The sequence below is a fragment of the Fundulus heteroclitus genome, chromosome 12, assembly GCF_011125445.2.
Source record: "Fundulus heteroclitus isolate FHET01 chromosome 12, MU-UCD_Fhet_4.1, whole genome shotgun sequence".
NCBI classification, from domain to species: Eukaryota; Metazoa; Chordata; class Actinopteri; order Cyprinodontiformes; family Fundulidae; genus Fundulus; species Fundulus heteroclitus.
In genome coordinates, this window is record NC_046372.1 from 16300046 (window position 1) to 16316984 (window position 16939).

At 37.4% G+C, this 16939-nt stretch overlaps 1 protein-coding gene across 21 annotated transcripts in view; it reads right to left on the minus strand.

Annotated features, from left to right (window-relative positions):
• The window catches only part of si:dkey-21e5.1 (potassium channel subfamily T member 1), a 136494-nt gene that overhangs the window by 50994 nt on the left and 68561 nt on the right, over positions 1–16939 (minus strand). For all 21 annotated transcript variants that reach the window (XM_036144071.1, XM_036144081.1, XM_036144080.1 and 18 more), the window contains 13 exons: positions 15429–15534; positions 12478–12534; positions 12334–12382; positions 12059–12118; positions 9936–10010; positions 8088–8171; positions 5398–5492; positions 3213–3393; positions 2632–2796; positions 1455–1591; positions 548–611; positions 281–389; positions 84–192 (listed from right to left, as the gene is read on the minus strand). In XM_036144071.1, the coding sequence (XP_035999964.1) occupies positions 84–192; positions 281–389; positions 548–611; positions 1455–1591; positions 2632–2796; positions 3213–3393; positions 5398–5492; positions 8088–8171; positions 9936–10010; positions 12059–12118; positions 12334–12382; positions 12478–12534; positions 15429–15534 (1291 nt within the window). The remainder of the gene's footprint in view (positions 1–83; positions 193–280; positions 390–547; positions 612–1454; positions 1592–2631; positions 2797–3212; positions 3394–5397; positions 5493–8087; positions 8172–9935; positions 10011–12058; positions 12119–12333; positions 12383–12477; positions 12535–15428; positions 15535–16939) is intronic.

Below are 16939 nucleotides of genomic sequence, written 5' to 3' on the forward strand. Positions count from 1 at the left end.
GTGGTTTTGCCTTTTAAAAAAAAAAAAAAAAACAACAACATGCAAATATTGTTTACAATGACACACAACAGAAGTTTACTCACTGTCCTCTGGAGGTGTGAACCAACAGAGTCACTAAGGTGGACGTGGCCGGACACACGCAGTTGAGAGCCAACATGGCGTACTTGAACTCCTCCTCACATACGACGTGATCTGTTGAAATGAGCTCATTTATAATCGTGTCTAAACCCGACCAGTCCTGCTCGCTGTTTCTGAAGGCATTTCATTATTCTGCACTCACCGGCAAATTTCACATGAAACTTATTTTCCGGTTTGAGAATCTGGACGTACAGAGGGCAGTTGGGAGCGAAGTCCTTTGCAGCCCAAGCTCTCAAAATAGTCTGGTGATCCTGCGGGAGGAGACATATCAGTTTTAGTTTATCTCTACATACGACTCAGGATATAATGTAAATACCCTAAAGCGAGTTTAGGAAATGCAAAGGAGGTATAACGTGAAAGGAGATTAAAATCGTTCATACATCATTAGAAGCCTCTTTATTTCACTTACAGCAGCAGTTCGGTCGACTTCATTCCTGCTGCTCAGGATGAAGCACGCCTCAGCATCGTCCATCCTGAATGAACCAGAGGATTCAGCCAAACACACAACGTTTAGGTGAATTGATGATCCTTTTGGAGGAATGCTAATGTTTTCAGAAAAAAAGCTCTAAAGTTTAACAGCCTAGAGTTTAGATGAAAATAATTAGTTTCTGGATGGCATTGCACTGTATTAATTTGCTGCAAATGAGAAAGCAAAGATCTGTTTATAAAACTACAGAGTAAAATGGGCCAAAAACATGTAGCGGCACAGCCCATATGCAGCCAGGAAATGCTGTAGGATTTAATCTGATAAATATTGAGCGCACAACCCTACCTTTCTAACTTTACTCTTAACCTGTTTTATGTTACTTATGTAATTTGACCTGAAAGAGAGTAAAGAGAAAAAGGGAGGACATGCAGCAAACCAGGAATCGAACCATGACCACCAACATTGCGGACTGTAGCCTCTGGACATGGTGTGCAGTTTTACCCCAACACATCCACACATTATGACTTAGTTGTAAAAAGATATTAAACAATGTATGTAACACTATTCAGCAATTGGTTTATCGATACAATAAAAACTGTAGATCATAAAATAATCTAGAACACTTTTATTTTTGCATTATGTCTGTAATATATGTCTCTGTGCAGATGATAAATGTAGAGTAAAATCTGATCACATTAATGTGCAAGCAGAGGGCAGCAGAGAGGACTTGTAGCTAACGCACCCTGTGATCAGATCTAAGTGTCTTGGTGCTGCCAGTGAACCACTTTGATGGTACACTCAGCCTAGATTCTAATGTTTAACTCACGCATGAATAAAACCCTTTGATTTTTTCAGATTCTACTCCAAGTGTGCGAAGGCTGTAACTCACTTGGCCCTCATTAGGTCCTGGTCTTTCAGAGCGGATCCTTGCAGGTAGATAACCCTCTGAGACCACAGAGGGATCTGCAGGATTCGTCGAACCTGAATGTCTATTTCAGTCGGGCACAGGATCACCACATAGTAGTCCTGTAAAGTAAAACAAGCAATGTTTCATTTCTGAGAGTCAACCACTTCCTTTAAAATCAATCTTTATGTGACACATTAAAGGTTCATTTGACGTTCAAAGCCCAAATCTAGCCTATAATTCAACGTGCATGATGTACAACCCCAGTAAAACTAACAAATCTGTTTGGGGTGAAATTCATGTTTGACATTTTTAATACATTTCTGCATTCAGTCTCCTTGAATTCATAGAAGCCATCAGAAAGAGGAACTCTCACTATCATTTTAAAATTTAATCAGGTTTAGCTGTGATAGTAGAATTTTCCCTACATATGCATGTTTAGGCTAAAGCCACAGTCTTCATAGAGGTTCAGGACTACTTTACTTAATCTGGAACTAGTGTTTAAATCATGACTGATTCAATTTTCAGTCAGTTTTCATTCAAAGGTTTCAGATGTCTGCTAAAAAGCCTAAGATAAAAACAAAACAATAAAACGATTACTTTAGCATTGGTGAATTCAAGTTTTTGAAAAATCTGACAGGAAATCTGTGAGGTCCTGAGGAAGGTTGTAAAGAATGGATATTGTCAAAGTCAGATTTAGAAAACTGTTGGAATAGAGACATATTTCCAAATCAAGATATTGCATGTTGACAGACTCTTACTAAAAGCGGAAATTCAATCCAAATGTGTTTCAACAAAGTATTGCTTGAGGGTGTGCACAGTTATGCCCGCCGGGTTATTGGAAAACAAGCATTCGGACCAGACACTTTTCCATCCACTGAGGAAAAAACAGAATGCTTATTCCCTGGTGCAGAGTATGTGAACAGGTAAAGCTTAATTCCCAAGTCTTGTTTAAAAATACTTTTTTACATTACATTATACATTTTCAAAGGAATCTGTTAGGAGACTGTCAACATCCAGTGATTATCACATCTGAATACTTTTCAGCCAAACACGAGAACGGTGGTTGGCTGGCTGTTGGCTCACACCCTGTCCTTCTCTGACAATGTCTTTAAGTGATGCACAGAAGAGAAAAACACTGTAGGAATGCTGTCCGCTGTACCTGCAGCCTGGGATGAGCGTAGAACTCATTGAGAAAATCCATCAACAGGTCGATCTTGAGCGAGCTGACACACAACACAACGTGTTTCTCAGTCTGCGCCCGGTGACGGCTGTAGTTCCCTCCGAGCTTCTGGCTCTCCATCCACAAGTATGCTAGTTCCTCAAACTGACACAGCAACATAGAAACAAGGGTTGGAAATAATAGGCAGCAAACTTTCAAAAAAAAACAAAAAAAAACCAATCTACCACAATCAGTTTTACATGAACAACATCTCATCAGGAAATGTGAAGCAGTGGTTTTTTTTCCAGAGTTGACAGATCTATGAGGCAGCAAGTGTTGACCGGTATCTAATTAGACCGACATTTGGACTGAGATGCAGAAACTCCTCCTGTAGTCTGAAAATGTAAACCCCTCATTAGTTTTTGATTTGTTGTCAGGCCACATCAACTGCAAAAAACGTCCTGTTCACATTCGACAACAACCCCACATAAAGGACATCTGTGACAGCAGGAAGTCAAAGAAGTTCGGATTCTCGGACAAAGTTTTTATGACGTTCGTTTCATTAGTCGTGTGGTCCTTACCTGCAGCGGAAGGACTACCAGAGCAACACAGATGAGAATAACCACCAGCAACTGTGAGGGCCAGATCTGGGGAGTAACGTCCCCGTAGCCCACAGTGGAGAAGGTGACGATGCAGAAATAAAAGGAGTCGAACAAGGACAGGTTTTTCCCGGCTCTCTCCAGATGCTGAATCCCACAAGCTCTGCGGAAAGAGAGGATGAATTATTCACATCCGCCCAACGTCCTTCAGGTAACGGTGGTAAAAATGAAAACACAGGATGAGGCAAGGTTAAGGATAATAAGGTGTACCAAGGTTTTAAAAAGTTGCAGTCGTCGTTCTGTTCCTACATTTTAAAACTTTTTTATTGAATTAACAGAGAAAGCAGCAGATTGACCAAAGTTTCTCTGGTTGTATACAGCAGGGGTTCCCAAAGAGGCGGTCAGGACCCCTTGGGGGGTCATGAGATGATCCAAATGATGACCCAAACCTCTGACTTTACATTGTCAGAGATACACTTGTTGTAATATAGCCTATAATAGTGGAATTTTTGTTCCTCTCAAAAATCTATGACATTCTCACATCAGAGAACATCCAAGTTTTTTCTCACAAATGTGTGAAATTAATCTCAAAATTTCTGAGTTTTTGTGAAAATTGTTTCAAAGTCCCGAGACTAACAATAATTTGAATATGATTTGCTAAAAGGATTTAGTATTTCCTTATCTGTGAAACCGATACCAAAATACAACTTTACAAGATGCTCAACATTTTAATCATTTTAAAACAACATTTTAAAACAGGGGGAAGACCCCCCGTCTCTGGCAATGTGATTTTGGGGGTCGCAGGTTGCAAAGTTTGCAAAAAGAATGTAGGTTGCAAAAATAAAAATATAAAAAAAAAATACAAATATAATAAACAGGGTGATTTAACATCAGTAGAAATAATTGTGGCTATTCAGTTTCAAATGAAAGCAGTTACATCATGTAAAACATTTTGTTTTAAAACTGTAAATACCACCATACAGTGAAACCGTTATATTTTTTACCAAACATTATCATACTGTGAGAATCTTATACTAGCCCGTGTCTAGACGTTATTCACGTCTCACTGAGACAAGCTGCTTCAGGATTACAATTTAGCTTCCAATTCGATCAAGACCAAAGGGCACCAAAGTCAATGCAGCGTTGGCCTCTGCCCAGTATCTCATTTTGAAGTGACAACATTGATTGTTCCTTCGGTAATCTCCTTCAGTGGTTGTGTTAATGCATTTGTTTTTTATTTCTCAGATAGACTGAAATGTTAATCAAACCCTCAGCCGTGGGAAATGAAGTTGTCTGACTGGATGGGTGGTGGCCATGCTTCAAGAGCACCGCAGAAGAGCGATGGCCTAGGAGGAGCCAACTTTGATTAAAATAAATTGCCGCTATAAAAGTCCAAATCGATAACACATAAAGTGAAGAATAGGTGACCAACCGAATGTCCGTGTGTTTTATTGTGCTAGATGTAAAGCCTGCACAAGAGTTACAAGGCAGGATGTTTAATGTCAAGAAAATAACTTGAAGATGAGCTGCTAACAAAAAGAAACCCAGATGTTTCCCACTGAAATTGATTAGTCCTCTAATATTAGAGCTAAAAAAACCCAACAGCGATCCTAAAACGAGTGTTTTTCTAAATGTCTTTATATGTTTTTTTTTTTTTTTTTTTTTTACATATAAAGACATTTACAGTTTATTAAATTTTTCTTACCTTTAACTTAACAATTTAAGATTGGGCATAGTTTATGACATGTTTACAGTAATGATGTTTTATTTTCACTTGAATAAAGCAGTAATTTTAACCGAGCTGACCTGAAGTCCAAAATGATCATGGTTTAAAACATTCTATACTTTTCTTATTTATAAATATTAAAAAGATGTGATAAAAGAAATTGAAATTGCCAGATTAAATCTTTACAAATTTATACTCGAAAGCTCTAAATAAAAGTAATTAGCTTATTCATTTAAAAAAATCGTACCTTTAGATTTGCGCCTTAAGAAAATATGTTGGTTTCTTTACTTGGTTGAGTACAACAGAAGTTATCTTGTTAATGATTTTAGAAACAATCAACAGTCGGTATTTGTCTGCTTTTTACTGTAATTCAGTAAATTATACACAACTGGAAGTGCGACTCCATAGAGATGTTTTTAAAAAAAAAAAAAGTTTCCTCACCCGGTGAAGACCAGACACAGTAAGGTGCAGATGAGGATGAACACCTGGTTGAACATTGCGGAGTGCGTCCTCTGGATGGCACGATGGAAGTCGTTCTGGGTGCAGAAGAGAAGATTATGGTGGAGATATTTTCTCCTGAGCATACGGCACTTAATACATCATTAAGCGATAAACAAAATACAGCTTCTCCTCTGAGTTTACAAAAATCAAAACATCTGTACAACCTAAACAAAAGAGCCACATTTGGGAAACAGAGCGAGAACAAAATTATTCTAAAATGTAAACCGCAAAAAAGACTCTTTTAGTCTGCAACTCTTTCTTTTTCACACTCACTAAACAGACAATAACCACTAGATGCACAATCACATACAGACCCATTCAATAAATTATAATATTATTGAAAATGTTATTTATTTTAATAACTCCATCTCTAATCTGCACGTCATGTTAATTAACGTAGATTTTCTTTAAGCCGTTATTTCTGTTAATTGTGATAATTTTCCACCTACAGCTAATGGAAACACTTTATTTAGGATCAGAACATTACATCAGACCAATAAAAAACATGTTTAATACAAAAAGGTTTATTTTGGGATGACAAAAAATGTTGTAATTCTGCAACAGTGGGTCTTACAAGGTTAATAAGATGTATGGTTAATAACTTCTTAAAGGTTACTTTCAAAAGATACTTTTAATTTGAAAAACAAGCATCATTGAAACATATGTCCCTAATTTATTGAATAGGAATGTAGCGTGATGCTTTCTAGAATGGAAGATAACTGCAATTTCCTGAAACAAATCTGAAAAACATCCTATTTTACGTCTCACACAACCAACCTGGACTAAACCCCAACAAATGCACAAACTACACAGGTGCTTGTACATTAAGATACTGTCCGTCTTCACATGAAGCAGCTAATGAGCGCTTCTCAATTGCACCTTTTTAAGCATGCTCCCTCTGCCACCTCCTCCCTGCTGGCTCCAGGTTTTACCATCTGCTGACTACAGCTTTGGCATGAAGCTCTCATCCTGTCATGGCCTCGTCTGAATCGCAGTGATAGCACAAGTCACACTGGTTAGATATGGTCTTACTCCATTAAAAGTCGTACTTTGCTTCTGCCAGAATAAGATTGACGGTAGAGAAACATTCTCTACCAATTTCTCCATTTGTTGTATAATATTTCTGACACACATGGGGAAATAAACCAAACCTCTTCTCAGCCACAGAAAGCAACTTGAACACTTTTAGGTAGTTGTGACTGCATCCTTTCTCCAAACATGTCAGCGGGATCTGAATAAATCACTGGTTTTAGTTTTAAAGGCAGACTAATTACCCAGCAGACTAATTTGTCAAACAACCATGTGTTACTGATAACAGTGTCACATGAATGCCGGCAGTATTAGCGCCTTGTGGAGAAATTAGAGGTATTTACAAATCGAGAGATGTCCACTAACCCAAAAGGGAGGAATGAACTCATACATTTAAAATCTGCTCAGAGGAACTGCTAAAATCAAACGGCTCCATAGCTAACAACGTTATTCAGCTTTAATACAGCTGCTGGGAGGGATGATCTATCGAAACCAGCAGAAGTACAAACTGCTCCCAGCACATTCTAAATCTAGTTTGCACAGGGAGCTTGTTGAGATAAATGGAAGACGATGGTGTTTCAAAGAGGTGTTGTGATCACAATAATGCACAACAGCATCCATGAAAAGCTAACTCTTTGCAGGCAGTCATACTTTGGCTTGAGTGATTGCGATTTTGATTTAATCGAGAAACAATATTTTCCAAAGCAAGACTGGAAGGGATTTGAAGATTTCAGTGCACCATCCACAGTGCATGCTATGCAGTGTAAAATCAGCGTTTAAACGATAAAGTATAGAGCATTTACAATCTCCAGTCACCTAGACACCACAGCATAGAGAGAAATATTCAAACTGACATAACTAGAATGATTCGGAGTTAATGCACATGTGTCAAAAATCATTTATAAAAAAATAAACTTCTGTTAACCATAACCGAAAGCGGGGCAAGAGCTTTGTAGGTGAAGGGATCTGGGAGGCATCATAACACAACTAAATGACATGAACTAAAGTCATCTTTTAAAATTATTGAACACTGAACACTTTGGAAAAAAAAGATAAAAGATACACAAGAGAATCCAGAACTTTATGGGCAGTAAGTCCAAAAGCCAGACTCTGTGGTGCTGTTCTTGGCTAATATATCAGGCTGCATGTCATTAAATTAGAATATTATTAAAAAGTTAATTTGTTTCAGTGAGTCAATTCAAAAACTAAAGGTATATTTCAATGTTTATTTCAGTTATTTTTTATGTTAATATTACTTACAACTATTAAAATTCCCAATTTCCCAGAAAGTTTCAATATTACACAAGAGCAATGAAAATAACATTCTTAATACAGAAATGTTAGCTTATTGAACATCGCTGAATGGTGGCTTCTAATGCGAAAAATAAATTTAAATAGCGTTATTTATCTCTCTGTATCTTCAATGCCAGGACATCCTAAAAGTATAACAATGTCAAATATATCATAAACCTAGAACTACTAATAAAACCAGAACAATTGTGCTCTGGTACTGTCTGCAATTTTTTTCTTGTTCACTTTTCATAGTTAAAAAAAAAAAAAGAGTAGCGTACACAGCTAATAGGTATAGGATCAGGACTTACAATCATATTCTCCAGCGCACCTTTGGCAAGCCAGCAGTTAAGAAACACAGGGACAAATATGTTTCTTAATCGAGCGCAGAAGATCTTAAACGAGAAAGAAGTAGACGAACAGAGGAGTTAAACAAACTGTATTTTGGTTCGAGTCATGTTCTCTGCACAGACTGTAGGACATTGTGAATAAACAAATTAATGCTTAACGATATTAGGTAATAATGTTCAGTCTGGGATGTGATGTACACACATTTATTTACACCATTCCACAGTAAAACAATCAAAAAAGAAAACTATCTTTGACAAGACTTGTTGATTTGAGAATTGTTGATTCCATATTTAACACTCCATACTTTTGCCCGGTGAAGCTGAATATTTCATATAATTACAGAAATTAAACTGGCACTACCAAAAACATGGTACCGTTAATTGAAACATTTTGTGGCAGCATTGTTTGCAGCAGTCAGCAGTCTCTACAGTCTGCACTGAGGCGTCTGCATCGGCCAACAGGTAGTCTGTCTTGCTCTTAGCAAACGGCTAAATCTGGGTCAGGTTTCAAGGGTGGCATCTTCACATTGATTTTTGGCTCCTTCCATTGATTTTCCATTACATTAAGCCTGGGCTTATGAAGGGCCGTTGGAGAATAATTTAATGTGTTTATTCCCAGTTATTATTGATTGCTTTAATTGTATTTGTTCCTTATATTCTTGGAGGACCCATGCCTGGTGCCTGAGGCTGAGCTTCCCCAACACTGGCTGGTATGTTTCACTCCAGGATGTGTTGGCAGTCCTAAAAATTTATTGTGCACAGATTTCATTTTCACAGTTGCAAACCAGCTCCAATGTAAAACCGAGTCCCCATAAGTTTCATAGTAGGTGTAGTATTCTCTTCCTTAAAAGCTTTATTTTTTCAGAGCGGATGAGACTTTCTAAAAAAGCTCCAGATTTGTCTCTTCAGTCCAAAGGACATTCTCCCAGGAGCTTTAAGGCTTGCAAACTGCAGTCAGGCTTTTTTCTTTGGATCCTCCCTGTGTCTTCTTCCTTGGAGCCCTTTATGGTTTAGAGCTAAACATATGGTCTGATCTTAAGGTGAAAGTAAATTAACTTTAGAGTTTACCATGAATGTCTTTAGAAGGTATTCTTTTGCATTTTTCTTTTACACCGTCTGTCTGTTCACCCTATTGTTGTGTTTATTCTTGCGTCCACTCCCAGGAGGTTAGCTACACTCCCATCATGGACTGTAAATTTTTTGATCATTTCACAGCTGTTGTCACAGTTAGGAACATGAAGCTGCTTGGAGACAGCCTCATAGCCTGTATTATGAACAAACATCACTGGTCTTCTTTCTGAGCTCTTCAGGCAGCTCTCGACTTTACTCTCTCTGATTCACGTCCATTGTGATGCCCACGATGCCATACTAAGCAAAAGCATGCTAGTTTCTTCTGTATAGGCTAAATGGCTGATGAAATGCTTGAAGGAGCCTGCGATACTTATTAAAGTTGAACATGGAGAAACATGACTACAGTGCAGAGCTTGTAAGTCTCTTTAAGGATACCAAAAATGATACCTGTTCATAGAATTTTAGCATATCTTTGTAAAATAACCAACAAAGCATATTCTTTTGCTGTTTCATTTGTTTCCATTATTAGGTACTAAAGTTATATAGGTATAAAACAGACAATTAAATGAATAATTTTTTGTTACAATTAAGGAGTTTTCCCATAAGTAGTAAAGCTCCAAAAAATGTTTTGTACACAAAATGGTGCTACCATTAAAACAGCCTTGAATTTGGACATTTGAAAATGTACACACACCAACCTGCAGAATATAATGGAGGAAATTTAGATGAATTACTCACTGTGATTATAAATGGTACCGTATTAATCATCTCCAATATGAAGGATATCTGGAAGATCTGCTCCCAAATGTTCCCCTAGAATGGAAAGATATTGTTTTTCCAGGAGGAAAATAATGAAAAATAATGAAAACTGATGCAATAATAAGGGTTATTGATAATAAAGGAGCCACAACAAATAAAGCAAAACAGAGGCTATATCTACAAGTTAATGTCTATTATTAAAAAAAATTCTGCTGTTTAAAAATCTACAATGTATTTTATATTTACATTTTAATAATACGACAAGTTATACAAATAAAATCACTCTGAATAACTAAAATCACAAATACAAATTAAAGCAGCAGAGGTATAAACACTGTTAATCTAACACAGTATAAGTGAGCAGTAAGATCCAACATTACTTGAAGATGCATCCTAAAACAGCGGCACAATGAAATAAAAGGAAATAAAGCAAATAAAGCAATGCTTTAGGTTTGTTAGTAAAGGAGCTAATAAAATGCTTGGGTCAACAACACATATTTTAAGGCTTCAATTTATCGCCAGCTAAGAACAGCACAATATTTTGGAGCTGTTCCACTTGCCAGTTGCCACAGTATTCGTACCCCAACTTGGTCACATTTTGTCATCTTACAACTACAAAGTTCAGTCTATGTCATTAAGATTTATGAGCTAGACCAAACGCGCCACACAATATAGTGCAAAATGTCCAGGTGTTAAGAAAAACAGTATATAGTTATCCAATTTATTATCAAATAAGTATGCCGTCAATTTGTATTCCGCTGCTAGGAGTCCATACTTTCCAGAACCGTATTTCTGTACTTACAGCTGTAAGTCTTTTGGGGGTGTGCGTCTATACAATGATTCTTTGCCAATTTTATATTGCAAAATAGCTTTTGAGTTCATTCAGACTGGGTGGAAAGCATTAATGAAGATCAATTTTCATGTCTTGTCCCAGATATGTAATTGCATGACAAGGCCATTCTGCATGCTTTGATCTAACTTATGTTATTGTAGCTCAGAGTTGGACCTCTAACCTCAGTCTCAAATCTGCTGTGTTTCAAACCTAAAAGGTTTTCTTCCAGGATTGCTCCGTATCTGTCTTCGGATCAGCTCTGACCAGCCTCCCTATAACTCCTGAAGAAAAGCATCTCTACAGCAGAATCCTCCTAATACCATGTTTCACCACGGAAGAGGGAGTGTTTGAGGAGATGTGCAGAGCGTAGGCTAAAGGTCCGATTTTGCTTCACTTACTACAGCACCTTCATCCCCATTTTTTGGCTTGTGGCAAACAGTAAGTGTGAATTCATATAGCTTTCATTCAACTATGGCTTTCATCTGACCCCTTCTCCAGAGAGTTCAGATTTTTGTGGCTGCACAAATCTCTGCAGCTTCACCAGAGTTCCCATGGGCTTTTTACAATGTCTCAGTAGTTATGTAGCTGTGTCCTACAGCTTTCCATTTTGAGATGATGCATTGAACATGGCTCATATGTTCTAAGCTGGGAGAACCCGGCTCACTAAAGCAACCAATTAGGCAACTTCTGAAGCCAATTGGTTGCACTGGATTTTATTTTGGGGTTTTATAGTAAATTGGTCTAAATTCAAGTGCATGCCATACTTTCAAGATGTCTATTTGTAAAAAGCTATGAAGACCATGTAATATTTTCACTTTACTTCCCAATTATGTTCTTCCTTCATTCTACAAGCCTCTGCATTTTAATTCCAATCAAATTTGAAGCTTGAAAACCTCTACTTTACAAGTGCAACTAGTCCCAATCTCTTCTTATGCAACCGGTACAGTGCAAGTTTTAAAGGCACCAGAATTGTGAATTTCTCCAATGTGAGATCAATAAAGCCTATCTTAATTACAAAAGTGCGCCTTTAAGTCACTTACAAGCTAAACAAACGATGCATAATTTAGTTTCTTCAAACCAGTTTAAATTGATTCAAAATGAAATCACATTAAGCAGCTCAAATTGACCACAGTTTTGTTTTCCTGATCAATGCTTGGTCAATGGAACTAAACTAAAGATTTAGGCTGGAGACGGCCCTGGACCGATCAAAAAGCTGTAAGGCAACAGATCAGATGAATGAGAAAAGATGTGCAGCGAAAAAGTCCCATACCTTGTAGCTGAGATATGTGATAAGCATAGTCTCCAAGAAACTGATTAAGGCCACTGTCACCTGCAGCACAGGGGAGAAGAAGATGAATGAACCTTGTATCTGCTGACTCATCTCTTCTGGCTTCTTGGCTTTCGCTGAGGAAATACGACACGCTATGCTTTTTATCTAAGAAATGGCAGTCAGGGTTTGAGGCTGCTTGTGATTACACGTTGTGATTCAGCTCATGGAGTGTGATTTGATTACACCCACTTTCACCGCATTGCAAACAGCCTCACCTGTATTGCCCACACAGAGTCCCGTCTGGTCACCCAGAAAATTAGGCACCTGCAGAAACAGAAACAGCAGGAAATTTTCTCCGTGCGACTGAAACTCGACTGAACACACAGAGTTCAATGAATGACATTTCGTCTTAAGCATACCATTTGATTTCGGGTGCCTCTGTTGTATTCGGTGAACTGTTGTTTTGACATGGTGGACTGCAAAAAAATAAATATATGAAAAATCAGAAGGGAAGACAAAACCCAGAAAAATAAAAACAGTGTTAAAGTCGGTGTGTAGCCCTTTGACCTTTTAACGAACAACAAACAGGACCAGATGTATTTAGAAATGCGACCACACTTATGCATATTTATGAAAATATTTTAAAAAAAAGTTTTTAAAAAGTTGTAGGTAATTTTTGCGAAACAGAAGATGTTGAGCAACTCAATAAAATTAAAAGCAGCTCCTTTCTTCTAGTGTCGGTAGTCAAATATTTAAAAAGATTCTGTTAAATGAAACTAATAAATTGTGTTTTTTACTCCATGTAATGAAGCCATAAAATAGATAAAATATCATTAATATATGAGCACCTTTTGGAATTAAATTAATGACAGAAACCATCTTCTAAATCAATAAAATTGACCTATTTAGTGATGTTTTTTTTCTCACTAAAGATTTTTTGGAATGACTGTTAATGAGAAATACTGTTATGTCTGCCAGAGAACATTGTCATCTGTGACTGAATCAGCCAGCATGCATGTTAGTACCAGGTTTAAAAATAATCTTTAAGATCGGTTTACATCAAACTAACAAAACTAAATATCATGTCTGTAAATCACGTAACAAAACTTGAGACTCATCGAACATATCTTCAGGTACATTAAATAACTAGCTAGAATATCATGAAAAAAGTTAAATGTTTTTGTCACTTATTTAAAAAAGTGAAACTCACACATTACATATATCCATTACCCATAAAGTAACATATATTGAGCCTTTATTTCCTGCATTGTTATGTTTAAGCCTTACAGATAATGAAAACCAAAGATTCAGTGTCTCAGAACATTAAAATATTCTATAAAGATTTATGAAAAGTATATTTTAAAAATAAATTTCAGCCTTTCCCTATGCTCTTAAAACTGCAGTAGGGAGTTTTGAAAAAAAATTATAGACTTAGCCTGAAAATTTGAACAAGCGCACCTTATAGTTCCTCCACAGTGGCCAGCTGCTCCAATGTTTACCCGTCTTTGTTTTCTGAGCTGGTGTCACTCAAGAATTTACCAGTTTTCCTTTAAAGCAGGTTGTTTTTCTGCTGTTTCTCCACACAGCTGTCGCCTACTGGGAAGGATGAATAACGGTAGCGCAGTGTGGAGGGGTGTGAGCATTGCGTAAACAACAGCGGTTGATACTGCTAACAACCAATCAGAGCCTGACATTTCTCTGGCTCTGATTGGTTGTTTATGACCGGGAGTGGTGTAGTTCTGCAAGTGGCAGTAGGACCACTGGGAGGAGCCAGAGGAGCTTGACTTTTTTTCACAGATTATTTCTCTCATATTTTACTGTCAGGACATAATGACAGTTCTATCTAATCCGTAAAAAAATCATTTATGCAAAATATCCCAACAGCTTTAATACTTGATAGGGACTCCTTTTACATGAACTGCTGCGTTAATTTATCACGGCATGGAAGCGATCAACCTGTGGTTCTGCTGAGGTGATGCCCAGGTTACTTTGATAGCTGCCTAGAGGTCATCTGCATTGTTGGTTCTGGTGTCTCATCTTCCTCTTGACAAAACTCCATAGATTCTCCTTGGGGTTCAGGTCAGGCATGCTTTCTGGCACATAAAGCATGGTAACATCATGGTCATTGAACCTGCTTATGGTGCGTTTGGCAGAAGCCAAATCACGCTGGGAAGTGAAATCAGCATCTCCATAAAGCCTGTCAGCAGAAGCAAGCATGAAGTGCTCTAACATTTAGAGTAGATGGCTGCCTTGACTGTGGACTCCAGAAAAGCCCAGTGGACCAATACGAGCAGCTGACATGGGACCACAAATCAACTCTAACTGTAGAAACTTCACTCTGGACTCCAAGCAACGTGGATTCTGAGCCTCTCAAGTCTTCTGCCAGACTCTGGGACAATGGTTTCCAAAGGAATAGCAAACTTCATTTTTATCTGAAAAGAGAACTCTGGACCACCGAGCAACCAGTTCTTTTCTCCTTAGCCCCGGTAAGACGCTTTGAGCCCAGGTGTAGGATTCTGTTTGTGTGTAGTGACTCTTGATGACTCCAGCTTCAGTCCACGCCCTGTAAAGCGCCCTCATATTCTTGAATGGATTTTGTTTGACAACCAACTCAAGGCGGTTGTCCCTGTTGCTGGTGCAGCTTTTCCTACCACAGCTTTTACTTCCACTTAACTTTCTGTCAATAGAAACCAGCTTCTATAGAAATGACCTTTTCAGGTGTACGTTCTCCTATAGCGAGTCAACGACTGTCTTCTGGTCATTTGTCCAGTCAGTAGCCTTCCATATAATTGTGTAGCCCACTGACCTAGACTGAGAGACCACTTAGAGGCTCAGGAAACCTTTGCAGTTGTTTTGAGTTAATTAGCTTTCTGAGACACTAAATTTTAATGTTTTTATTTTCTGTAAGCTACAATTATCAAAATGACGAGAAATAGAGGCTTATAATATATTTTTACTTTCTGTAATAAGTGACAAAAATATTGAAATTTTTTACCACTCACTGCAAAAAGGGAATTGAAAGTAAGTAAAGTCTTCTTTTAAAATGAGTGTATTATTCCTTTATTTGAGCAGCTAAATAAGACTATTTTACAATGAGTATTTTTACCTCTAAAATAAGACAATTAGATATCCTGCACTTGAAATAAGATGATGGGGATGAATTGTTCTTTAGTGCAAAGATCTTATTCCATTGGCCAATAGTCTTATTTACCTGCTCGAATCAAGGATAAATTTCAAGAAAATTTAACATAATTTTAGTTCCCTCTTTGCAGTGCACATTCTTTGAGATTGGTACTGTATATTGCTTTCTTAAACTGAAATACAAAAATAATGATAACATGGAAAGGAATTGCTGATTTTTGAACCTCACCCTAGGTTACTGTTGTTTTCCGTGGGGTCATCAAGGCTGACTCTCACAATGTAGAGGACACAGGTGAGAATCTTCAATGCAAAGTTGAACAAACGAATTCTTAGACCTGTTGAGCAGTAAAAACAAACATCTTGTATGGATTTACATACTATTGGCTGACATTTACACCAATATTTGTCATGGTCCCATCAATTTTTAAACTAAGCTACAGTGTCAGACAAAAATAGGGATACAAAGTTGTCAAAATTAATTAAATAAATAAAATTCGATTTTTGTAACATAAATTCAAAATGAAGATTGTGACAAATTAAATTATGTTTAATTGTATAGAGCCAATTTAAAACAAATATCTTTCAAATATAAAAAAACATAAATTCAATTTAATCAGCAAAACATGTATTGAGTTTGATCCTGTTCATGGAACAGTCAAGTTTGGATTGTAAGCCAAATCGGATCTAAGGAAACGAAACCGATGAGCAATTGGTGACAGCGGACAGTCAATTGCATTCAATCATTAAGTTTGCAGTGATTCCTTAGACTGGTAATCCAGCCTTTAAACCTTGAAACATTATTTCTGTGTGGATAAACAAATACCATTATCAGAAATAACAGTTTTAACCAGTGCCACCATTACTGGTAGATAATTTACGCAGAGCGCAGAATAGGGAGGGAGGTTAAAAAAAATCTCCAAAGCTCACGGTTAGAAAACTACAGCAAAGGGTAGCACCTTATTTCTATGACAACACTTAGGACATGAGCTGTTTGTTTGACATGAAATAAATAACAAATATATGGAAAGCTCCCTCCTGGTGGAGGATATGTGATGCTGTATTAGAATAAATAAGACTGGCTCTTTTTTCTGGGAAAACAACACAGTAAAACCTCCTTTTGAGAAAAATTGCTTTTTGTATTCCTTGCCTATGGCTCTAAAGAAAAAAAAAAGCCACTGACTCTCTGAAAGGATTTCCCATGACACACTGATTGAAAACCTCCTAGAATGAAACAAAATAGACCCCATTGCAGTCATATAAGTCAAGAAAGATGGGTTTGAAAAGTACACAAATGTTCTCTACATGCATAATACCTTTTATGGAGTCAAGGTTTTGTGTTTGAATGAGCCCCAACATGCAGTCTTCCAATAAATACGAACAAAATCACCAACTGCCTGGAGAGCTAGAAGCTGAACGCTGGTGCAGATGAGCGTGTTGTCCATGGGGTGGTGTTAGCTGTACTGACACATTTAAATCAACGTCAGCTACAGCTACTGAATCTGTTCTGACAGATGAAGCCTGCGTCAATGTTAAAACAGTTAAAAACTAAACAAAAGGCCAATAACTAGGAGTGACACCCTACAGATCCTGATGTTTTATGTGGCTAACTCGGAAGCAAGTTAGAAAAAAAAAAATCAGCTGAACCATCTGCTGCAAGCAGATGAAAATGTGTTAATTTCTTGCTCTGCTAGAGGCTCCCCATTGTGCACATTTTCACAGCTAGATGCAAATGAAAAAAGT